Source organism: Diceros bicornis, chromosome 26, assembly GCF_020826845.1.
Source record: "Diceros bicornis minor isolate mBicDic1 chromosome 26, mDicBic1.mat.cur, whole genome shotgun sequence".
Lineage (NCBI taxonomy): Eukaryota > Metazoa > Chordata > Mammalia > Perissodactyla > Rhinocerotidae > Diceros > Diceros bicornis.
Window position 1 is genome coordinate 2925706 of NC_080765.1, and position 24449 is coordinate 2950154.

The 24449-nt window shown below is 47.6% G+C and overlaps 1 protein-coding gene across 4 annotated transcripts in view; it reads right to left on the reverse strand.

Annotated features, from left to right (window-relative positions):
* Window positions 1-243: 243 nt before the first annotated feature.
* Window positions 244-24449, reverse strand: part of HIP1 (huntingtin interacting protein 1) — a 141088-nt gene continuing 116882 nt past the window's right edge. For 3 of the 4 annotated variants that reach the window (XM_058569014.1, XM_058569015.1, XM_058569017.1), the window contains 23 exons: window positions 21218-21293; window positions 20983-21123; window positions 20598-20695; window positions 20173-20245; window positions 19311-19494; window positions 18713-18801; window positions 18190-18306; window positions 17093-17194; window positions 16687-16830; window positions 16087-16222; window positions 14345-14431; window positions 14042-14149; window positions 13820-13956; window positions 10261-10371; window positions 9384-9442; window positions 8911-9004; window positions 7686-7786; window positions 7291-7396; window positions 6166-6289; window positions 5654-5715; window positions 3306-3414; window positions 2463-2544; window positions 244-2085 (listed from right to left, as the gene is read on the reverse strand). In XM_058569014.1, coding sequence (XP_058424997.1) covers window positions 2492-2544; window positions 3306-3414; window positions 5654-5715; window positions 6166-6289; window positions 7291-7396; window positions 7686-7786; window positions 8911-9004; window positions 9384-9442; window positions 10261-10371; window positions 13820-13956; window positions 14042-14149; window positions 14345-14431; window positions 16087-16222; window positions 16687-16830; window positions 17093-17194; window positions 18190-18306; window positions 18713-18801; window positions 19311-19494; window positions 20173-20245; window positions 20598-20695; window positions 20983-21123; window positions 21218-21293 — 2311 coding nt within the window. In that variant the 3' untranslated portion in view covers window positions 244-2085; window positions 2463-2491. Of the gene's footprint in view, window positions 2086-2462; window positions 2545-3305; window positions 3415-5653; window positions 5716-6165; window positions 6290-7290; window positions 7397-7685; window positions 7787-8910; window positions 9005-9383; window positions 9443-10260; window positions 10372-13819; window positions 13957-14041; window positions 14150-14344; window positions 14432-16086; window positions 16223-16686; window positions 16831-17092; window positions 17195-18189; window positions 18307-18712; window positions 18802-19310; window positions 19495-20172; window positions 20246-20597; window positions 20696-20982; window positions 21124-21217; window positions 21294-24449 lie in introns of those variants that run through there. The other variant, XM_058569016.1, reaches the window with a different exon arrangement.

Below are 24449 nucleotides of genomic sequence, written 5' to 3' on the forward strand. Positions count from 1 at the left end.
GTCACTAATGATGCTCAGGGACTAATTTAAAAGGCTGTTAGGTTATTTTTAGCCTTAGGGTGTGATTCCTGTTCTAATCAAGGAACTTCACACCAAGTATAACATACTCATTTTTAGAAAAGCCAAGGCAGGACAATTTGATTTTGGCTGGAGAATGGACTAGTTTCCAATGTGAGCAATGATGAAAGTAATGATACTACATTGGACAAGTATTTCCTCCTGTGAGACTGAAAGGTGTCCTGGTTAAATGCTTTCCGAACTGTTTTATTACTCAGGCTAGGCCCACGAAGGTTGTACAAATTACTGTGGCTTCTCTTTAGAGGGACTGTTATTCAGAGAATCCTAATGTGGCCCAATATACTAGATCTTTTTCCCTGCTGTTGATCTGGAGCACAATTGTTTGAGTGGCTGAGATTCTGGAAGTGAGGACTAGCTACCTCTGGAAATGCTGAGCCACAGTGAGAAGACACTGATTGGCTTAACGGGCACAACCGGGCCAGGGACGCCCTAGGCCACTCCTTCTGAGCCTCGGGGGGAAAACACTGACACAGAGCAGCATTAGACATGGAGCACTCAGCTTCCACTGCCACCTCTTAGCTCGTATGGAGAGCGCTCATGAGTCTTGTAGTCTGAGGAATCTGAGCTAGCGGGAGATGGTTTTTTGAGTGTCCTACATAGAAAATGCAGAGGAGTCAGGGTGGCTTTAGGAAGGAGGTGGGCTTGATTCACAGTGATCCGACAGGAGCCTCACAACCTGTCACACAGCAGCACCTCGCAATGCTCCTTTGGGATGGGTCCTGGGAAGTGCTTATTGGCTACTACCTATGAGTTGCTACAAATAAGGAAGGAAGACACTGCTTGTCCAAGATTGGAAGGTCACTTAAATGTCAGGGTCCATCTGGAGGTGGATAAGTGCTGTCAGGCTGCCCGGCTCCCGAAGGCTGTTAACGCACCCTGTCCTCATCCTGTCTGCAGGGCGGCGAGGGCCCGGGATGTGAGGCTGGGCCCCCTTTCTTGTTTTCCCTGACCCGGATGCTTTGAAGAATGTGCCCGCTTTGGGATCCAAGACGGTAACAGATCGGGACAGCATCTTGGCCTTGTTTCTGCTTCCTGAAGACTGATGTACTGGGGCAGCAACGCGAGCCTTGCCGTAGTCACCCCTAAAATCCTGATTGCTCCAAGCATCTTTTTGTAGGCTGCTGCTGCTGCTTAACGGAGGTTAGTAATAAATATTAAAGGTACCAAACCAAGCACAGGGTTCTTCCCTGCTGGGAGCAAGTTTGACTGATCTTCTGGGTCTGTCAATTAGGTAGAACATGGAACGGTCTTCTTCAGATTCAAGAGGATGCCAAGGCATGCATTTGGAGAAAGGAATTGGAAACCCTGCACACGCTCCCTCTTAGGGCCCTGCCTGGGTCTGAAGGGAGGTGGCATGGAAAATTCATTCCATGGGGGAAGAAGTGTGGCTACTCTCACCAGCTCCATTCGCGCGTGTGATGTGGTTTTTCAGCCTGGTCACGAGGAGTTCGCGTGAAAGGTGTCTCCTGAAGACCTGGGCTGTGTGCACCCTCCTTGCTCTCACTTGTGAAGGTGGGCAGACGCTTTCAGCTAAGCTCCAGCTTTAGGAAGGAAAGGCACTCGCTCTGCTTCTGCCTTTGCAGGAAAGCTGTGGCTCAGCAGCTCCACCCGACCCTGGGGAGTGGCCTTGGCTGACCCACACTCGCTCAGCAGGACACAGCGTGGAGGCTGACGTGGAGCACCAAGTGAAGCCTGAGCAGCACCATCGCTGTTAACTGCTGTGGTCAGGGGCCCCTGAGAGCTCAGAGCTCCAGGGTTGGTCCCTTTGGGAAGTTGGCTAGATGAATGACAATTGAAAAAAGAAAACCAAAAAACCTCAACCAACCACCATAAGAAGCAGTGGGAATCCACGGAATTGCCAAAAGTAGGGAAGAACTGCCTTGGCATTCTTAGCCAGAACACTCCTGTTCTTCTGACTCTGCGCACAGATTCAGGGTAGTGTCCTGGTTTGGAATCCACCAGCCCTCTGACGCTCACAAGTTTGTGCAAATGATGAAACTGAAAAGACTGAGAAGAAAATAGAAAAGAAAATGCATAAGATCTTCCCTCTCTGGGCTCTCCACAAGAACAATAAGCCAGTCTGACGCAGACACTGATTGTTGGGGGTAAAACAGCAAGCAGGACTGGGAGGAAGGTCCTCTTTGTGGGGTGGCCCTGCTCCCCCTCCTCTCTGGACCTGGGCCAGCCTGGACACTAGGGAGGTGGTGAGAGAGCACAGATCATGGGTTCTAACACAAAAGGTGTCACTGTGGAGGGAGTCTTTGCAAGGCCATGCAGGTCCTCGGCACTGGACAATGAGAATGGTGTGGCTGCCACTGGGACCCCCAGGGTTTAGCTGGTGGCTGGGGGAATAACAAACACAGAGATGGGCAACGAGGATTTACACTCTGATGTGTGGGGCGTCGGTGTGGCTCTAATCTTTTTCGGTTACCACTTCTTGCAGTGTAGGTGGAGATGCTTCTGTTCCTAAAAGATAGTAATAATTTATGTTTCATAGCACTTCATGCATGCACATATTCATTTAACCAATAAAAACTGCCATCATGTCGGGCTCTAAAATACATTATAATCATAACCCTCTATTCCCTGAGTTCAGTGTCCAGGAATGACTTGGATACATCTGTGGCTGGTTCCCAAAGTCAACCAAGTCCAACGAGAATCAGCCATCTGGGTTGTGATCAAGTTAGCCAAGTTGGACATGTGGAAAAGCAGCACTCACAGACTCCCTCCAGGCAATGAAGAGTCTCTGGGCTGCTGGGCTGAATATCACCCCCCTGCACTCCATTCCTCCTAGCTCCTGACCTCTTCTATCTTTTGGGTATTGCTGCCCATTGCTGGGTCTAGACAGTCAGAACCTTGTAATTCACGTGCCCCTGTCTGCTGGAGCTTCACTGACCAGCATACATTCACTATTCAACTCTATGCTGGCCAGACACTAAACTCCTGGGGAGTAAACCAGGCTAACTGGGCCTGGAAGGAAATGGTGGTGAATAAGTGACTAGCCCACTGGTCAACACTAAGGTCTTAAAAGGTAACAACAAAAGCTTTCAATTCACCACAGTTTATGCCAGTTTTGGGCTTAAAGGCTACTTATAACTGAAGAGACAACATGCCCTGTGAGTAGAGAGAAGGATGGGTCCTCATGCTGTTATGTTTGAGGAGCAGGCTCTCGTCACACAGCGTCCTCCCCTCACTGCGGGCCGGTGCTGATCCTCCGAGAGGCCTACCTTCTTCCCAGCCCTCAGCAACACCAGCAAGCTCATAGTGCTTTTTTCGAAGCTCTCCCAGTTTTTGGCGCTCCTTCTGCAGTTCATTTTCTAGCTCCAGCACCCTAACCTGTGGGGAAAGTGGAATTTTCTTTTGAGCAGCGATCTGAGAACTGCCTTATCTTGATAATACCTTTCCTCCGTGTTCCGCTCTCTTCTTCCACATTGCTCACTCTATTTCCATAGCTTACCCAGTTCTCAATTTCAACCTGGCTCTGCTCTGATTTCTTCATCCTCTCATTCATCGTCTATCCCTGTGGCTCCTACGCTTTCTCACTCGGACCCTCTACAGGAAATGAATGATGCTTGACCGTCCAAATGCCTAAATGGCAGTAGGGCTTATCTGATGTTCCTCCAATAAATCACTATCTAAAAACAACTATAATGTTCAGCCTATCTGTATGGTGTGTTCCAATCTACTTGTAACCCTTCTCCTCCAATCCTAGTTCCCTGGAAGTCCAGACAGGAACCAAATATGATGGATCTGGCTTCTCTGAAGGGCTGGTACAACTTACAGTTATTATTGTACAGGAAAAGGCACAGACAATCTCACTAAAGGAAGGGTTGGTTCTTGGCTATCCCTACTCCTCATTAATTTTAGTTATTAATTCAAGAAATATTTGCTGAGCACCCATCACGTACCCCCAGCTCTGTTATAGGTGCTGGAGACATAGTGGTGCACAGACAGACAAGGTCCCTGCTTACCTTGTAGGGGGAAGAGAGAAACTAATGAACAAGAAAAGATCAGATCGTAAAGAAAATGACAGAGGACGAGGTGATAAAGACTAAGTAAGGGTGGTCAGCAAAGGCTACTCTCAGGAAGTAACTTTGAGCTGAAACCCAAATGGCCATAGAGATCAGTTGTTCAGAGAACTAGGGAAGAATGTGCCAGGCAGAGGAAGCAGACTCTAAGATAGAAATGAACCTGAGGTGCCGGAAACAGAAAGAAGTCCTGTGTGGTTGATGTGTAAGAGTGTGAGAGGGTCATGAGATGAAGTGGGAGAAACAGGCAGGGATCATTTCACCTGGGGCCCACGGGCTGGGATAAGGAGTTTGGATATTACTCTAAGTGCAAAGGGAAGCCATTGGAAGATTTTAAGCAGGGAAGTGACATGTAGTCATTTATGTTTTTAAAATATGTAGAGAATGAACGACTGTAGAGGGGAAGGAGTGGAAGCAACTAGACCCAGTTAGTTGGTTCCTTTTTTTGTTTTTAAACTTTTTATGATGGAAAATGTAAAACATATACAGAAGGATGGAGACTGGTACAGTGAACCCCATCATGTACCTTTCACCCAGTTCCACCAACTATCAACTCATGGCTGGACTGATCCCAGCAATATTCTTTTCCTATTCTTCCCCCAACCACCAACTCGGCCCACCACGGGATTACTTTGAAACACATACTCGCATACATTAAGATGACTCCTAGGTTGGGGGCTCGGCACCCAGGTCGGGGGGGTGCCATTTACTGAGATGGAGAAAACCAGAAGAGGGACAGACTGGGTGAGAGGGAAACCAAGAGACTTGTTCTAGACATACTAAGTTTGAGATACCTATTGGGCTTCAAGTGGAGATATCAAGTAGGCAGTTGGACAGTACAGAGCTCAAGGAGAAGATCTAGGTTGGGGAGAAGAATTTGGTATTTATCAGCATATAGATGGTATTTAAAGTCAAGAGAGACTGGATAAGACCACTAAGCCAGAGAGTGTAGACAGAAGAGACTCAGGCCCGAGCTCAGTCCTCTCAGTGTTTACACAGAAATTTAGCCGTATGACTTTTCCTAAAGATGCTGAGTGACCCATCTATAGGCTTAACAGTCTCAATCTGGACTTTACTCCAGGACTGTGTCCAGTAACTCTAGGACAAGGATGTTAGGTTTTTTTCAGGATCCCACTGATTCCTGTTTTGCACGGCATAACTTTACTAACAACTGAGAGAAATGGCATTTGATGGATTAACAGAGGTCATACACGAATAATTCATATCAGAAGTTTTTGAGAAAAATTTTCTACAGTAAGACTATTAAATACCAGTTTATGGTCAGCTAGGAGATCCCTGATAATGTTTAGAGGGCCACCAGTCTAAGACTAGTGGGCAAGAGTTAAGAGTCTGATCTTTACTAATCACCTCTCTCCACCTCCACTGTTTCTTCCAGCATCATTTACACCCATTCTTGGGCGAATAGGTACAGCTGTGTTCATTTCCCCCCAAGTCTCTCTCTCACTGGCTTCTCACCAGGGGAATAATATTTGGGGTCGATGTCATGGGCAATAGACACTGACTAGACTTAGAGATGGAGTTCCTACCTGGGAATCCATCTCCTGGCGTTTGATCTGGGTCAGCGTCATGCTTGAGAAGTCCATGTTGTCTGCAAGGATGGCAATACAGTCTTGTCAAGTAATACCCCTGGCGGATTCTCCACCTGAGAGGTGGCCAGTGCCAACACTCTACTGAAATGCTTGGTTTGCCATTTACCAAGACATGTGTGAAAGCAACTGAGGGATGGAAAGGAAGGAAGACACAGTGACAGAGTAACGAGGATCAGACCCCCCCCCAGGGACCATCAGGCCTGTAGAGTCATTTCTTTGAATTCAGAGAAATGGCTAACTGGAAAATCTACCTGAGGCCTGTCACTACAGTGACATAAATAACATGCTTATGTGGTGTCCTACCTTACGAGAAAATAAGTATGAATGTAAAAAGATGAAAAATAAGAGAGAATTTGGAAACAGAACTGTGGGAAATTGGGATCTTGGTGAGGAACATTAAGAACAGCTAAATAGGATGGATAAGAAAAGCATTGCTTCCGAAAGGCTACCTGTCTCCTCAATCTGTGATTTGCCAGAAATGGTTGAGGCCACAACTGCGGCGGTGGCCTGGTTCACGCCCCGGGAGGCCTGCTGCAGCTGGGCCAGGTTCGGGCTGTCCTTATCAGCTTTCACCTGCCAGAACAAGCAGATTTAGGTTTACACAATATGGAGCAGCAACGACTCAATCAAATAGTTGATCTGATGGTTCTTGATAAAGACGTGACCTGTGGTGGTCACCAATCAACTTCTCAAAGATTGCTGCCTATGGGGCCAACTTCTGGCACATCTCTAATATAAAAAATCATTCCTGGGGCTGGCCTGGTGGCGCAGCGGTTAAGTTCGTGCGCTCCGCTTCGGCGGCCCAGGGTTCGCAGGTTTGGATCCTGGGCGCGGACCGGCGCACCACTTGTCAGGCCCTGTTGTGGCGGTGTCCCATATAAAGTGGAGGAACGTGGGCATGGATGTTAGCCCAGGGCCGGTCTTCCTCAGCAAAAAGAGGAGGATTGGCAACGGATGTTAGCTCAGGGCTGATCTTCCTCACACACAAAAATCATTCCTGCCTTATTTGCTTGGTGGCCTCGAACCTGAGCTGTATCAGTTATTTTGATGAAGTGTTCCAGCTGCGGAAACCAATGTGGGACAACAGTAATTAAGGATAATAAAAGATCACTCCCTGGGGCACTATAAAACTCAGGGAGGGATTTTGGTGACAAGCTGTGCATTAGGATTAGTTGGGGCAATGGTTCAAATGTGGAGACACTGGTTGTGGAACCTCAGAGCCAAGCCACGTAATCAGTTTACTGTGCTGACAAATTCCTTATTTGAGTGCTTCTTAAATGCCGTGATTGCCAATCGGAGATCGGCATGGCTGGGACCCTAAAGGCCACTTGTAACAAAAGTGAGGAGAGCTAAGAGGAGCACATGTGGTGCACGGGTAGAGGGGCTCCTTGCTGACAGATGGAAGGCTTTTAGAGGAGGGTGGTATGGGACCCTTGAGAGGCAGAATTTTAATTTGGCTCCCAACCTACTGGGATCCTGGATAAGTCATCTGTTCTTGGGGCCAACTCCATGGTCCAGGTATTCTCTAACCTACCAGACCTTACAGCATCGTAGGAGTCCAGCCTGGGGCCTACCTTGGATGCAGCCACAAGCTGGGCTGTGCTAGCAGCAATTTCATGTGAACACACCATTAGCTCCTCGAATTTCCCTCTGCCTTGTACCACCAGATCGGCTGCATCCCTGAGAGTCAGGAAAGGACCAGAGGAATCATGTCACTGATGGCTGCACCCCTTTAGGATCCCACTTCTAGACCACCCCCATCAGCCTGGCAAGACAGGAAGCACAGCCCGCCTGCTCTGCCCCTGTGCTGCTCCAGGAGGCCCAGGCTGCCTTGTCAACTTTTAATCCTCTTGACTCCTCATCAGCAGTTCATTTCTAGGGGGCAGGTTTTTCTCCCTTAGTCGTTCTCTGGGGTGGATTAGTGGAATGTGGGTTGGGGTGAGGAGTCTTGGGACCAACAGACACTTACACCATGACAGTGGCCCCCCAGCCCACAGCTTTAGAGGCTGAAATGAGTCCTTCCGTCCATCGAGAATTCTTGGCATAAAACTCCTCAGGGGACGCTGTACCCTAGGGAAGTGAAAAACAATAATAACTCCCTTTTATTGAGTGCTAGCTGCTTTTATATTTATTATCCCATATAGCCTTCACAGTAACCAAGAGGAAAGCATCATTATTCCCATTTTACAGATGAGAAATCTAAGATTGAGACAGGCAAAAATACTTTTCCGAGGGTCATGCAGGAAATAAATGGAAGTAAATCCTAGGCTTTTCTGACTCCAAACCCTATAGCATTTCTATTACATCACAATATTTCTACATTGTATATATAAGAATCTATATATTCATATGTGTACATGAATAACTTATGATCTGAGGGGAGTCTAGCTGCCCTGTGTGATTTGCCAAAAGAGGAGAGTACACAGTGAATAATTTAAAAAAATTATTTCTACTTGGATTCTAAAAATGCTTTTATGTTTTGGAAGTGTCTGATACTCTGAGAATCTGCAGATACTCTGTGCTCAGGCCTTCTTTCTATTTTGGGGACAGAAAATATTACCTCTCAGACTGACAAAAAGCACCATCAAAGCAGATGCGGCTTTGTTCTTTATAGGATTGTTTCATGCTCATAAACCTTCCCTGGATCATGGTCTCCTGAGCTACAGCTGCATGCAGGGACGTGAGAACAAAAAAACATAATGATAACGCCAGCAAACGAGTGAGAAGCCAAGTAAGGCTGCCAACAAGAGACTGAGGCAGAGTCTGTCTGTGAATAATTGCGTGTTGACTGTTTTTGGAAAGAGACATGGCAGGGTCCCCCGTGAAGTCAGCACTAGGTTTGCTCTTCAGATTTTCCCAGTTTTCAAAAGTCCTCCCTTCCTCCTCTGAGGGCCCAGACTTGCGATGCCCACTGGGTTTCCACAGCAGGTTCTCTAATGATGTCCACCTGGGTTAATGAGCCCACAGCTGGAGGCTTGGGCTGACTGCTCTCTGGGGACCTGGCAGTGCCCCACTTCTTCCCATGGCATCTGCTGATGTCCACAGGAGTGGCCGTTGCACCCTTAGAGGGACACAGAGGACGAGATGGCAGCATACCTAGATTTCACTGACTGTGCACGAGCGAGTCGAGTAGACCTAGCCTCTCAGAACTGGGTATCTGTAACCGATGCCCAAGGGCCCTCACCCATGCTCACCCGGCCACTCTCCACTATCTCTCTCTGGAGGTCCTTCGAGGCCACAATCAGGACCTGAATAGCTTGCATTAGGCTGGTACAGGAACCAAGAATCCTGCAAAAAAAAAAAAAAAAGCTAGGGCCACAGAACAGAGACCAACAACAATGAAGAAGGCTGTTCTCTTTTTCATTCCTAAACACAGGCAAACCTGGCATGGGAACGAAGGCAGGGACAGCTCTGGGGGTGAAGCCCTGAAGGAAAGGCAGGTGGGTGAGGAGACCTGACGGTGGATCTTCTTCATAAGGATAGTTAGTGATGATTCTTGGGGTTTCTTTTCCCCTGAATGCAACAGCAATATCATCATCATTAATACCGGAACTGACAATGACAGACTCAGCCCTTCTCTGTGCCTGATTCTATTCTAATTAGTGTAATCCACCGCAGGAGAGACGGATCCTGATCACCCAGGTGCCACTGTGCTGCTCAGACTGACCTTTCGTTCACCTCCAATTTGACTCCCGTGTCCCCTGCTCGGGACTTGCTGAGCATCTCCTGTTAAAAAGAAGCAAGATTTCTCAAGGTGACGGGTACTGAGAATCCACTGGCGTCCTACACTTGTGTCCAACATCTTGCGGTGGCTGAGAAACCCAGATCTAGAAGAGCCCATCCAGATCCCTGCAAGAGTCACGAAAAGAATCCAGACCTCTGATCTATTCAGTGGGAAGCTGCCCCAGCAGGCCGGCTCTACAGTCAGGGGGTATCTTGACGTTCTGGCAACTAGGCTGACGTGCACAGAACTCTGAGAGCTGTGGCGCCATGCCAATAGGGACAGCTGCTCCCAGGTCCTGGAGGCAGGTGCTCACACCAAGGCATGTGGCCTGAGTCTTCCATCAAAGGAGCAAATGTGACCTTTCCAATGGTGCCTACTCAGCTTTCCCCTGAGACAATGTTACCATCGGTTTACTGAGTGCCTGGGACTGAGAGAGATGTGCATTCTCTCATTTAACTTGTACACCCCTCTGAGGTGGGTACTATTACTATCACCATCATATAGAAATAGAATCTGAATCTTAGCAAGGTTTATGTCACTTATCGGATGTCATACAACTGGCAAGTGGTCGATCTGGAACTTGAACGCAGAATGGCCTGACCCAAAGTATGTGATCCTTGAGGACACTGCTCACCTTCCCTTGGTGAGGACCTTCTCAAATTCTATCCCTCAGAGATGCTATAAGTTCAGGTTTTGGTTTGTTTTATAGGTGCCTCCGTAGCCTTAATGAATAACTAAGATACATCCAATGGGCAATGCTGCCAAAGGGAAGCTGCAGGAGCATCACTTTAGGAGATCTTCTTTAGGACCACTTCCATACCTCTATTCTGGCCGTAGCGGTTTCAATGGCAGCTGAAGTGGCAGCCATCTCTTTGTCCACCAGGTCCCCCAGCTCCTCCTGTTTGATATCCAGGCCTCTGGGCAGAAGCTCCTGTAAACAGCACCACAAAAGCTGAAATGATCCTTCGACCTCCTCTCTGTCCTCCTGTGGCAGATCTGTAATCCTCACATGATGGCAGAAGGTAGGAGAGGAGGGCCCCACCACATAACACACTTCTGCAAGCCAGGGAAGGACGTCCCTCACAGGCCTTGTGTGGAACTCTACGATATGAACTCGAGAACCTCATGCTCCACCCCCTCTAATCTCACTCACAACTCATCTCCCTCCAGAAAGCGATCCCTGCCTAACCCCACAAAGCCATTCAGTTGTAGCTGCTCGAACCCTAACCCCACAGTTGCACAGTGTCGACTGTATTTGCTGCGTGGGAGATATTTTAAAAACATCTTCAAATGTGGATGATGTCTTCCAACCAGACAGTCTGCCCCCTATTTAACCTTGCTTCCACAGCAATCATGTGAGGCAGTTACTACTCCTGTTCTACAGATGGGAAGCCAAGGCTCAGAGAGGTCAAATGTCTTGACCACAGTTACAGATAAATGGCAGAGCAGGGATTTGAACTCAGGTCTGATGGCAAAGTCCATGATTTTTAAAAATATTATGTGTTATACAAACAACAGTATAAAATAGATATGAATGGTTTAAAGAATAAGAACAATGACCCATGTTATCCACCACCCAACTTAAGGAATAGCTTAAGAAACATCTGTACCTTTGAAAGCTCCTTTGTATCCTGCTCTGATTCCATCTCCCTTCCTCCCTACTCCCCACCTCAAAATAAACACAGAATTCAGGAGAATGCTTACCACGTCTCTTTTTTTTTTTAATTCCATATGAATGCATCCTTAAACAACACAATGTTAAGTTTGCATGTTTTGTCCTTTATTTAAAAGGAATCATACTGTATGTATTTTTCTGACCTGCTTTTTCACTCAGCATTCTGTGTGAGTTTTGTCCTATAATCTAGTAATTCTATTCCTAGGTATATACTCTAGAGAAACTCTTACACGTGTGCATCATGATCATAGTGACACATCCATAAAGCCCCAAACTGGAAATAACCCAAATGTCCATGAATGAGAAAACAGATATATAAATTGAGCTATATTCACACCATGGAATACTATAGAGCAGCGAAAATGAATGTATCCCCATGGATGAATCTCACACACAGGATATGAAAAAGCAAGCTGTAGAAAAATGTCTATAACACATAGATCTAACAATATGTTACTTAGAGGGGAAAAGGATATAGTCTTTCTATTATCTTCTTCGGGAACTCTGATTAAACATTCTATATATAACTTCTATAATCCAAGTTGTAAAATCTGTGATGTATTCTGTGTAACTCCTTCAGTTCTATCATCCGGTTCACTAATTCTTTCTTCAGCTTTGTTTTAACCTGCTGTTGAGTATATATACTAAGTTATTACTTTCAATGATTATATTTTTCATTTCTAGAAGCTCTGTGGTTCTTTTTCAAATATATCTGGTTACTCTTCAATCTATCTTATTCCTTTGTCATACTTTTAATACCTTTTAAAAAGTTCTTTAACATATAAAGTGTATTTATTGTGAACTTACATTCCTTGGGACTTGATCTGTGAAACTTCTTTGAGGTTTAGATTCAAAGCATATTCCTTCAGAGACAATTTGGATCTGTTTCTGCCAGGTGCCTGGACCTCTAACAACCTGACTACTTTACACTTAATTTTCTGTTTGGGTTTTTTAGGCCATATGGGTAGTATGAGATTTGGACCCTGAACCCATAGAAAGGTGGCTTGTAGTTAGGAATTCTCTGGTTCCTTCTCCTCCCAGAACCAAAGTTGAGACAAGATCTTCCCTGTAGGGTAGGCTTTTTTCCCATTCACTCAAGGTATGACCCTTTAGAGTTCCTTTTTGGGGAGGAAGGCTCTCCATTCCAGCCTTTTATCCTACTTGGGTCTAGGGTTTGTTTCTTGTTCTCCTCTGCACGTGTGGCCCATTAAAATCCAAGCTCTAGGCCACCACAGATAGACAAACACTGGCTCTAGTATCCTCTTGGTTTCTGATTCTGAGAATTTCCTTAGTTTTTAACCAGTTCAGATTCAATTAAAATAATTTTTTTTTCAAATTTTATTCAGTATTTTCTATGTCCTTCCAGACAGGAAGCCTGCCTGAGATCTTTCTATTGTACTTTGCTTTCCTTTCATTAATTTAATTTTTCATCTCCTCATGGTGCTCTATGTACTTTGCACGTGCATTCTGAGTTCTCGATTCTGCACTACATGGGGAAGATGCTCTATCTCCAACAAAAGGCAGACTGTGTAATGCTGCCTAGGCCGCCACCATCAATTTAGTATCACTAAAGTATCACCATGATCATGTCATCCTATTGAAGGAAAGGTCAGCAACTCCCCATTGTCCACAGACATTCAAGGTTCCTTCATCCAGACATTCAAGGTTCTCCACTTCACTGCCCACTTCTCCCCAGTATAAGCCTTCCTCCCCGATCCGATCTTTTACAATCTGTTTTGCTCTCTCCATGTGCATATTCAATTAATTAAACATTTGCTGGGTGTTAACCACCTGCCAGATATTATGCCAGGGACTAGGGATACAATATGAAGAAGGTATGGGCTCTACCTTTGAGGACTCATCGGGGGGAAACAGACAGGTAAGCACGCACATTACAGTGCTAGCCACCAACACTGTAAGATGAAGGGGGTGGGCAAGAGGGGCCCGGAAAGGTGACGAAGGGCCAGACTGTGAAAGTCCTTGTATGTCACGTTACATCATTTGATTTTTGTTATCAAACAAGTGGAATCATAATCAGATTTCTGGTTTTTGGAAGACAGCAGAGGAAAAAGAGGCCAGAGGCAGAAAAACTACCCAGAAGTCTGTTTTAACGAGTCCAAATGAGAGATGATGAGGATCTGAACTCTGGCCCTGATCTCTTCCTTCCCTGAACTTATCATTACCACGTATTTTAGGAATTAATTAAATACTGCTTTGTACTGTACTCTTAAAATAGATCTCACAGTTCTCATCACACTGTATAGAAATGGCTGATTTCCTTATTTTTCTTCCCCATACAGACCATCTTATTTGTCCCTATATGACTACACCTAGCAGAATTCCAAGCACATAGAACACATTTGCTACATCTTTACTGAATGAATAAATATACAGTTATCTCTATTTTAGATGTTCCTTGCCCAACCAGATAAAAATCCTTGAAAACACGGAAACTGTGCTTATTCTTCCTTGCTATTGCTTAGCACAGTGACGACTACATAGCAGATTTTCAATTAACAGCCAATGAATTAAATATAACTGGAAAGTCCTTCAGGGGGCAGATTGTTCAGCTCTAACTCTCACTTTCTAGAATCAAGCTGTAAGTGCACAAAAAAGTGGCTTAAATAACACTGATTCCCATAAATCACCCACATTCACACCCAAGGACAGTAACAACCTTCCCCGGTAACACCACTGATAATACCTCGCCAATGGCAGCAATCTTGCTGAGGCAGCTCCTCACGGCTGTGCTGTCGGCCTTCTCAAGGGTTCCTTCTTCCCCCAGGGAAGCCAGATAGACGAGGGTTTCCCTGCCATACTGCTTACAGGCCTCAGTCAGTGCTGGAGAGGCAAGGTGACAGAGACTTTTAAAGGCCCCTCTCTGCTCCCCTGCTTTCCTGAACGGCCCCTCACCCCTGGTACTCACAGTCTGCAGGCTCTGGCGGAGCTCTAAGGCAGGTGGTGCTCCCGTGAGCAATGGTGTCACTGGTCAAGTGGGCAAGAAGGGTTACCGAGTGCAGAAGCCCACCGATGTCTGCCAGGAGTGTAAAAGAAAGTTGCTCAGCCCTGCCTGAAGGGTGTCGCTTTCATACCTGCTTCTTTCCCGCTTTACAAGTTGCATGCACTCCTTTCTTGGTGCATAGGAACTCGTTGCTATTTCCACATTCCAGTGTTTCTGAACCCTGCCCGGCCATCACTAGTGATAGACCCTATCCTTCGCCTTTCTTACCTTCGGGGCAGGCCAGATACTGGCTGCAGCTTTTATCCAGTTGCTCAATGCAGCTGGAAACAGACTTGACGGTGGAGAGAAGGTGATCTGTGAGAGGGAAGACAGGGGAAATGTCAGAGTTCTCACGGCTCACTTCATGCCCGTTAGCTAAGCCACCTGATGGATGAGCCTACCTAGTGAGTGGCCCCAGCCCTACAGGAGCTGCCCTAAGATGGGGGAGGGAGGAAAGATCATTGGCTACGCTGGTACGCGATTCTCCTACTGTAGCTTCAGAAGCTGTGCTTCTGAGCCTATCTGGTCCCTTAGCCAAGTTCCAACCACACCGCCAGCCTAGATTCTGCCTCTCATTTCTCATTACTGCCCATTGTATCAGATCCAGGCTTTCCTGGTAAGTCTTTCCAGGCCCTTGGACTCTCACTACTCTTGAGCGCAGACCCATGGCTCTATTAGGCTAATCTACCCTCATGGTCTGCACGCAACACAGTCATTCCCACTACTGTGCCTCTGTGCACAGGTCTGTGGAGGCTGTGCTGCACAGGAGTTAAAATATGGGCTCTTGAGTCACACTGCATAGGTGTGGCTCCTGGCTCTACCAGTACTGGCTGTGACCTCAGGCTGTCTGTGCCTGCCTCCTCATCTGAACACAGAGGCATAAGAGCACCACCCTACAGCATCACTGTGAGGATTCGTGGGACCAGGGCGCGTAAAGCACTTAGAACAGTACCCGGCATACAGCAAGCACTCAGTAAATGTGTGCTGTTTTCATTGTTAGTATTCCCCACTTTTCCTCCCCTCCACGGGTTCATGTCTCTCTTTTTCCTTCAAAACCCAGCTCTTACCATCTCTTCTCAGGATCCACCCACAATTGCCCACTTTCTGGCAGTCCCTCAGTGAATTAGGTACTCAGTGTGCCCTTCATCTCTAACTGTTGTTTCCTCACAGATGGGGTCCCTGCTGAATGAGAGGTAATAGTCCTGGCTGTGTATCTCACCATACTGAGACTTTTCTATCTGATAATAAAAACCAACCATCAGCTGTTTCCTCCTGTCCGCCTTGTGCTCAATGGGACCTCTCATGACTTTGCCAACATGTCCCCTATGCTTGAGAATGAGCTGTAATGAGATCTGCTCGTCGCCACGTCCAGGACTGCATGAATCTCCTGGGCCTGGATGCTCCCCCACCTACTGTGCTCAAAGGCTCCCCTCTCATCCAGAGGCTTCTCTGACTCGGCCTCTGCTCCACTCGCATGCCCTTAGGACTCAAGTACATGCAGAGTGGGCCCCTCTTCACACCTGTGACTATACAGGGATTTTTTTTCACTGTTTCTGCCCCTCCATGCGTTAGGACACCTCCCTGTCTAGACTTGAAGTTCACGAGCAACCATCCCTTGATGCAGACCACATTTTCCTTCTTAGAGAGACACAGGATTGCCTGGCCCTCCTCCTACTGGCCTTTGGAATTTTTATCAGGGCTTTGCTCCCAGTGGGCCTTTCATTAGTGGGATCCACGACTAAAGCACAGTTATCACACCTGGGGGCTTTATAAAATACTACTGCCCAGGCCCTGTGCCACAGAGCTTCTGAATGAACTGATCATGGGGGCGGGGGTGGGCATCCCCAGGCAATTCTGACATGCAGCCAGGTAAGAACCCGAGCTCAGCGTCACATGGGATTCAACACCGACACTGAACAGCATCAAGCTGTACGGCCTCAGCACCCGCAAGCCCGGCAAGGGAGGAGCACCTGCGGGTCCGGTGCAGCTGATGAGAGCGGGCTCCTCAAGCTGCCTCAGGGCCTCTTGTACCATCTGCTCTGCAGCCTTCCTCGACTCCACCAGAAGCATTTTTCGTTGGTCCTTTGCAAGCTGACCCATAGATTCCTAGAAATGGTCCAGGGAGGTTAAAGTCTGCCGTAGATTCCATAATCAGCCTTCGAGCAGCATCCACCTGTGACACAGCTGGGATTCTCGGTATCTTAGCTCAAGCTACTGCCAATGAGGCCCAAGCCAGTTAGCTTGACACAGAGAAAAACTCTTTTACTTTGTCCACAGGTGTGTGTCCCCGAGCATAGGAGGCTACGGGGATAGACCACTGCAACAAGTTGTCCACTCTAGGGGAGAGAGATACGTCCTTTCTATGAAAAAGAAAGAGCTTGCTTTCCCTCATCTGCTCTGTGGGTGACATACGGCAGGCTGGCATTAGGAGCGGAGCCTACAGAATGCCTTCACAATCAGGCTGACAGCTCCAAGCCCCTTACATAGACCCCTGGCCTCCATGAATATACCACTGAGGCCCCTGGGTGTGAGGTCTGACTGGTCAGCTGGAGCGAGTATCCATTACTTGCCTGTGCGCTGGACAGTTTGAGCTGGGCGTCTTCCAGCTGTTTCTGAAGAGCAGACAATTCCTCCTCTCGAGAAGCCATGGTGTTCACCAAGCTACCCCGCTCCTTCTCTAGTTCGGCGATCTGGGTTGCCCATTTGTCTTGTGACTGCAATGGTGACCACGTGGAAAGAGTGAGTTGCTGGGAGAATTAAACTGTCCCCTTCCCAGAAGTCCAAACCCACCATGAGGCCACAAGGAACAGGAGGTGCTCTCTCTTTAATCTGCCACTTCCATTCTCCTGAGAGCGTACTGACCACCGATGGGACCAAGCTGGCCGTATGCTGGATGGTGATGGATGCTGGGTGATAGCAATCCCAAAGCCAGAGGGGAAAGCAATGAGGAAGGGAGAGCAAGGAGGTGATGCTCACCTGGGCGGAGGTCTCCAGGCTGCCCTGGACAATCTGGAGTTCCTGTTTGCTGGTGGCAAGTTCTTGCTTCAAGTTCTCTAGTACTTCCGTCTGTTCTTGAGTCTGAAAGGGAAGAAAACCAGGAGCATTCTGATCTGGGTGGTGGTTACAAGGGATAAACACATGTAAACATCCCCGAGCTATAAATGTGAGATTTGTGTACTCTTTTGTATGCAAGTTTTGCCTCAACAAAAAGTGTGTGTGTGTGAGGGGAGGTGAGAACTTAAGAGTGTACCAAAAATTTTCCTTCTGGCCAAGTGGAATGGCCAGCAGAGAACTGTAGGAACACTTCCCAATGCATGCTTGAGCCCGTAACACTAACTAAAGCAGAACCGGATCTTTGATTCAGGCTTCCCAACACTTGGCTCACTGCTGAATCTCAACATCTTGAAATGATTCTTCTTCTTTCTTTTCTTTTTCTTTGTTTCCTTCTTTCTTTTCTAAGTGCTGTTTTTCAAAGAGTAGGTTGTGACTCAGTAAGAACTCACAGCTAACATTTTTTAAAAAATGAAATAGAGCAAAAACATATCCAAATGCATTCACATAGTAAAAATAAGTATTGCTTTGTGAAACTTTTATTTCCACTAGATAGATGTATTTTTTTACTTTGGGTCACAGAAAAGCGTGCAAGCCACTACTCTAAGTGTAAGGCATTCAGTTTTATCCATCCAACATCTCTTCCTCCACGCTGATCTGCCTGCCAACCCTACCCCAACACATGGGCGTTCTCCTGGCTGTAAGTCTTTGTAAACGCTCGTCCCCCTCTTTGGTATCCACGCACTTTCAATTCTTCAAGCTGTCCTGGAGACTCGCCCTTGGAAAGCCTTTGTTGATGAACTCCGCTCAACCTGGGTCCCTTCAGCACTTCCTGCCTCTAACCGTGTATGCGAGGGTAACCATGTCCTGTTCTACATGGCCTCCTGCAGCCCTCTCACAGGCTCTAACCCACAGAACTGCTGTGGAGCAGACAAGGGCTTTCGATCTGTGCAGTGCCCAAGGTCTGCTTCCAATCGAACAGACCCCTCTCACCTTCTCCGCGTACCTCTCCTTCCACTCACCTTTCGCTGGGCCTGCTCACTCAGGCGTTGGAAGGAATCCTCTAGCTCTTTTTTCTCTCGTTCCAGATCCACCTGGGCTTGTCTGGCCACAGACACCTGTTTGGTCACCTCCGCATTCTGTAAGGGAAGAACAGTGTCTTGAATTGGCTCATCTCAGGCTTGCAGGACATCTTCCTTCTAGAACAAATGACAGCATTCAGCCCGTGAGAGTCCTAGAGTTGGACACAGAATGACTTTCCTACTCAGGGAAGCCAGAATAAAGCCGTCATCTTCAGAGAGTCGACTCTCAAGCATTTACGAGAATAATAAAGATGAGGGATAACACAAGAGGGGCTGGCATCTCAGGTGGAGCTCAAGATAATGGGAGGCAAGTGAGCCTGAAAAGCTGTGGTTCCCAAGAAATGGTGGCGACCCACTAGAAACTGGTGAGGGCACTGGACCTGGAGAAGCCACGAAGCCTGAGTTGCTATCTCCCCTGTGGTGTGGGGTCTGCGCACAGCAAGGGGGAGGCTGAGGGTCCTACCTTCCGCAGCAGGTCAGCGTGGTTCTGCACCAGCTCACTGTACTTTTCCTTTAGCTTGCTGTACCGCTGTTCGTTGGCTTGGGCTTTCCCTGTATTGTCAAGGGCTAGGTGAGGAGTGTACCCTTGCTGGGACACTCTGCCTGCCTTCCAATAAGCCAGGGTCCCTAGAAGATCCTCCTTTCTTTTCACAAATGCATACACCATCTCCCTCAAAAATCCTACTTAAATAAACTCCTCTGGGAAGTTTTCTTGAATAAAGAATTCTCCTGACTCAACCCACTCCACTGACTCCTGCCTCCTGAGCATTTATACACACAGTGTTTACTTTATCAGGCTATCGCTCCTTCAAAGATCCACCCTCCCAGGGCAGGCACTCCATCGTCATCTTCTTCTGCGTTCCCCATCTCCGTGCCTCACGTGGGGCTCTCCACCTGCTGGACTCCAATCCGCCCTCTGACTGGTGACAAGAGTTGACATTCCTGACAGCTCTTCTGGGCAGACGCAAGCCTGGGGCTCGGCCGCCTCATCCTTCATCCTGAGTCTAGCTAGACTGCACTCTGCACCCCCACCCTCATGCCTACCCCCCACAGCCTCTCACTCTCGATCTCTGTCAGGCTCCGCTGAGCCTTCTCTGTGTCTTCTCGCTTCTTCTTGAGCTCGTCCAGCTCCGCCCGGAGGAACTCGCTGTCGTCGGCCGCCTGCTGCCGCAGGTGCTGCTGCTCGGCCAGCTCGGCCTCCAGCTCGCTGATGCGGCCCTTCAGCTGCAGCACGGCCCGCTGGCTCTGTGGGAGGGACATAGGTAATGCGTCCGCTCGCCTCATGCCATGGTTGGGTGTGCTGGGCAGGAGAAGTGGGTCCTACCATGTTTCCAGAACCAACCAAACAAATACCTAGGTTTTCCTAACAAGCCCACTCCCAAGGCCTCATGAGAATTGAGCCTTCTGGTCATTACAAGCCACCCAGCCAACAACAACAAGGGATGAGGGCAGGGGAACTCTGGTCCTGTTAGACTGGGAGCAGTGATGGACGAGCTGGAACGAGGAAAGAGAGGATGTCCGCTTGTCCCGTGAGTAATGCCTCTGACCAGCCATGGGTCTGAGGGGCAGGCATATTTACAGCACGGCAAACGGCCATCAGAGGTACAGATCAAACCTTCTTATCGCCGTGTGAGAAGAACAGGTCTTTCTCAGCACAGCTTCACAGCCAGTCGGTGATCCCAGCTGTCTCTGAGGATCACAGGGACATGATGGAGCGTGGCATAAATGCCATTCGCAAGGCAAGTACCATGGAAATGTATTACAATTGAGACCACGGAAGACCAGGTCCTTCTGGCTTTGGCATTTCTACTAACGAAATCCCCTTAAGATGTGGTCCAACAAGCATCTATGTGAAGCAAATTTAATATGCAAATCTGTCACGCTATGGGGAAGCCCAGGCACAGATCAGAGCCCGACTCATACCTCAGTCTTGAAGTTCTCCAGCTGGGCTTTCAGCCCGCTGACCTCTCTGTACAGCTGATCAATTAAGTGACCCCTGGGAACAGAAGAACAAGTCTGCTTCCACCCCCTTCCTTTTAAATGTGAGCTGGGAGATCAGGGGAGGAAGTTAAAAGTTGGTGTTAATTTGGGGACAATTCTCTGAAATTCCATAAATTATACTTTAAGACTATCAGTGTTACCAGATACTCATAATACCCACGGGTCCTCAGTTATTTCAGCCTCATTTGATTTGCCTCTGGGACCAAAGGGGCCAATATTTGAGGGTCAAGACATTTATCTAAGAAGCCCAAGTATCATGAAGCATCCATCTTTGGTTAGGTGTTATGAGTCAGATCACGGCTTCACTTAACTTCTGCACCACCTGCTTTAACCCAGCTTAGACTCACTTCTCATCCTTGTTCACACCATTTTGACTGTTGAAATTGAAGGGATCACTGCTGAATGAGCTGCCAAAGATGTCATCAAACTTGTTGTCAAATAAATTCTGTGGTGACCAAAAAGGATTGAGAACAAAGTTAAAGATCCAGAGAATTCTGTGTGGGGGTCAAATGAATGACATGTGAGAATGGACCCTTTCTTAATTTGGCTCAAATCCCTTTACGGTCCCTCCCAGGGACCACAGGGCAGGGTGCTCAGTCTAGGTTAGTGCTTGGGTTAAAAGGTGGCTGAATCTGGTTAGAGCCAAGGAGCCCTGGCCAGAGCCTCTCCCACCCTCTCCCCTGCACTTGGGGGCAATGGGAAGGGCCAGGTCTCTCTCCCAGTGGTCCTAACCTGCTGGGAGGCATCCATGTCCACGAGGTCATCCTTCTCTAAGACTGGCTCGTTGTCAGGGGATGAGGCCTCGGCTGGGATCACCACCACAGGGCTGATGTGTTCTGACAGGGCAGAGGCTCGTAGGAAGTTAGGTGGGTTCTGAAGAGGCAAGACACATCCTCAAACCGTGCTTACCTGCCGGGCCTGCCAGCCTGGACTCAGCAGATCTTGGGGTGTGGTGGGGCACACTTACCTCAGGCAGCTGAGGGATCTGAATGAGTCGCTTGAAGTACTGTAGGTTGCTGGAGCGGTAGAACAGATCTTTCAGCCTAGGGATGGAGAAGGGCCTGAGGGGTGCTGGGAGCCTTCACCAGCCCCGGGGAGGGGACAGGGCAACCACCCACTTTTCCTACTGCCTGCCTAGCCTAAAGGCGCAGGCTGTCAAGGAGATGGCCTCCATGGCGCTGGGATTCAATTATGACGCTACAAAGACAGACTGTTTACAGCCAGTCCTCACGTATCTGGTGGTGAGGCAAGAGTAACTGAAACTACAAAATCCTTTGGGTGAGTAGATAATCCAAAAACTAATTTCTGCATCATTGTAGAACATATGCTGCATTTTGGCAACGTATCTTCCTAGGAATGTTTGGTGTAGGGTGATATTAAAATAAATTTATTTTCTCCGAGAATAAACCAACTAACCATAGGAAAAGGGAAGGGAACTTAAGTACTAAGGGAGATCTCCTTTTAATGAATTCACCATGTTTTAGAGCTATTTGTTCTCTCTCCAGTTAGACTATAGCCATGTGCTGCATAACAACACTTTGGTCAATGACGGATCGCATCTATGATGGCAGTCCCATAACATTAGTACCATGTAGCCTAGCTGTGTAGTAGACTATACCATCTAGGTTTAAGAACTGTAGGGGAAGAGACATTTTACTCTACCCTTCTAGGTCCTTCTGGCTGGTCTAAGAATTAAATTGACATGAGACAGATTAACAGAAGAAAAGCAAACAAAAGTTTAAATGGGAAAAACCCAGGAAAACTGAGTAACTTGCCAAAATGGCTGAAACCCTCACCTTAAATACCATTCTCAGAGCTAAAGACAAAAGATGTTGGAGGGTGGGGAGAGTCAGGGACTTCAAAGAGAAGGCAGTTCACAGCTAGGCGAAAAGGAGCAAATGTCTGGAAAACAAGTGCTTGGCCACCCAGAAACAGAAGACACAGAGAGGAGCCCCAACAGGCTTTTCTAGGTTCCTCCCTGACTACCATCTAGTTCATGTTAGGCTAAGGTGACAGCTCGCTTCCTGACACAGGATTTTTTTTTTTTTTTAGAAAGATTGGCCCTGAGCTAACGTTTATTGCCAGTCTTCCTCCTTTTTTCCCTTTCTCTCCCCAAAGCCCCACTAGATAGCTGTATGTCATAGCTGTACATCCTTCTAGTGGCTCTATGTGGGATGCCACCTCAGCCCGGCTCGATAAACGGTGCACAGATCTGCACACAGGATCCAACCTGGTGAACCCCGGGGCCGCTGAAATGGAGCGCGCGAACCCAACCGCTATGGCACTGGGCCGGACCCAGAGACAGGTTTTTTTATATGAACTCTTTTAGGCAGTTAAGGGGGAGGTAAAAAAGAACGCTGAGTCTTTTCTTTCTTAAAAAAAGTCAGCCTAAAATAATCCTCATGTTAAAGAGACACATTTTTGGGTGGTAAACTTTGTTCCCCTTCAAACACTCTATGATGTTTGCACAACGACGAAAGCACCTAACGACGCATTTCTTAGAATGTATCCCCATCATTAAGCAATCCATGACTGTAGAAGCTTCTAGAGGGCAGAGACTGAGCAGGCATAGAAGAGTTACTCAACAAGTATTCGCTGGAGAAAAACAATCTATCTATACTGTGTCCTAATCTTGGATGAATATGGGAACGAAGAAACTAAAACCTTTTTTCATCCTCAAGTCTCTATTTTGAATCTAAACATGGAAGGCCAAGAAAGCTGAGAGCACCAGACATACTTTCTGAGATGAAAGAGGATCATGGATCTCAGTACCCTCTGTAACACAGAATTTTCTCCAGCTCGGCCCAATAAACTAAACTCCTGGGGTCTCATCACAGCCCTTCAGACGCCAACTTAGGACTGTCCCTGTGACGTCATTGCTGCTTTCTCTGAATTCGAGGACAGTGAGGCCTCAGAGTCACCATGTCTACGTGGAAGAGAAAGTCAGGCGGCTACTCATGGGAGATGTTTTCATAAGCTAGAAAAAATTAAAGGAAATAAAATCACCTGACCACGCATCCCCCTCTTTCTGGGCTGGAGCCAACAGTAACAGGCTTTACTGCTTTCACAAGCTACTGGAATTCAACGTTCCAGGAAATCAGCCCCAGGGCCTGTCTCCTAGGATTTAATAAGTCATTTATTCTAGAATAAACATACGAGGCTTTTCAAACGGAACAAGGAAACCAGGAGGTTAGTGTGACCCTGAATTTGTCCTGATTGCTGCTTGGGGACCAGCAAGAGAAGCCTAAGCTTGGGATTTGGGAGCTATGCTTTCCCTGTTGTCAAGGGTGAAGAAATGAACAGGAAAAACGAGAGCGTCAAAACAGACAGTGCTAAGCCACGAGGCCTTCTTGCTCCTTCGGTTCTCCTGTCTCTCGCTCCACTCCTTCCCCTCTTCCTGGACACATTTAATTGAAAGATGAGCGGTACTTCTCACCGAGTCACCCATTTTCTTTCCCAAATGCTCCAGAATAATTTACCCCTTAGTGAGACAAGGTCTTCCTCTTCTAGACTAGATAGCTGGCTTATTAGCTCATTAATTCATTCAAATATTTATAAACACTATATGCTTAATTGCATGCTATGTATCAGGTGCTGGGGTTATAACAATGGACAAGACAGTCAAACAGATATAAAGTTGTGCTAAGAACTATGAAGGAGACAAATAGCGTGCTGTGATGGACAATTCGGGGGTGGGAGCTGGAGTTGGAGGAATAGGAGATGGGGAAGAAGACTCCACTTCAATAAGGCGGCCAGAGACTGCCTTCGTGAGGAGGTGACCAAGGACGACCCGGAGCTAGCCAGGCTGAGAGAAGAGCCCAGAGAGAGGGAATAGCAAGCATGAAGGCCCTGACGGAGGAACGTGCTGGGTGGGCTCCAGGAACTGGAAGGGGACCCCGTGTGGCTGCAACACTATGAGCACTGGAGACGAGGTCAGACATGGCAGGCAGGCGCCAGACTGTGCAGGGCCTTGTAGACCTCAGAGAAGAGCTTGGATTTATTCTCAGTGGAATCAGAAGACATTAAACGGTCTTGAGCAAGGGATTTATGTTTTTACAAGGCTGTTCTAGCTGCTGGGTCAGGATAGGACGGTAGGAGGCAGGAGTGGAAGTCCCGGGCATCCTGTCAATGTTGGAGGGTCCTGTTAGGCAGCAGTGGGAGCTGAAGAGATGGAGATACGGTTGGAGCCCAGATACATC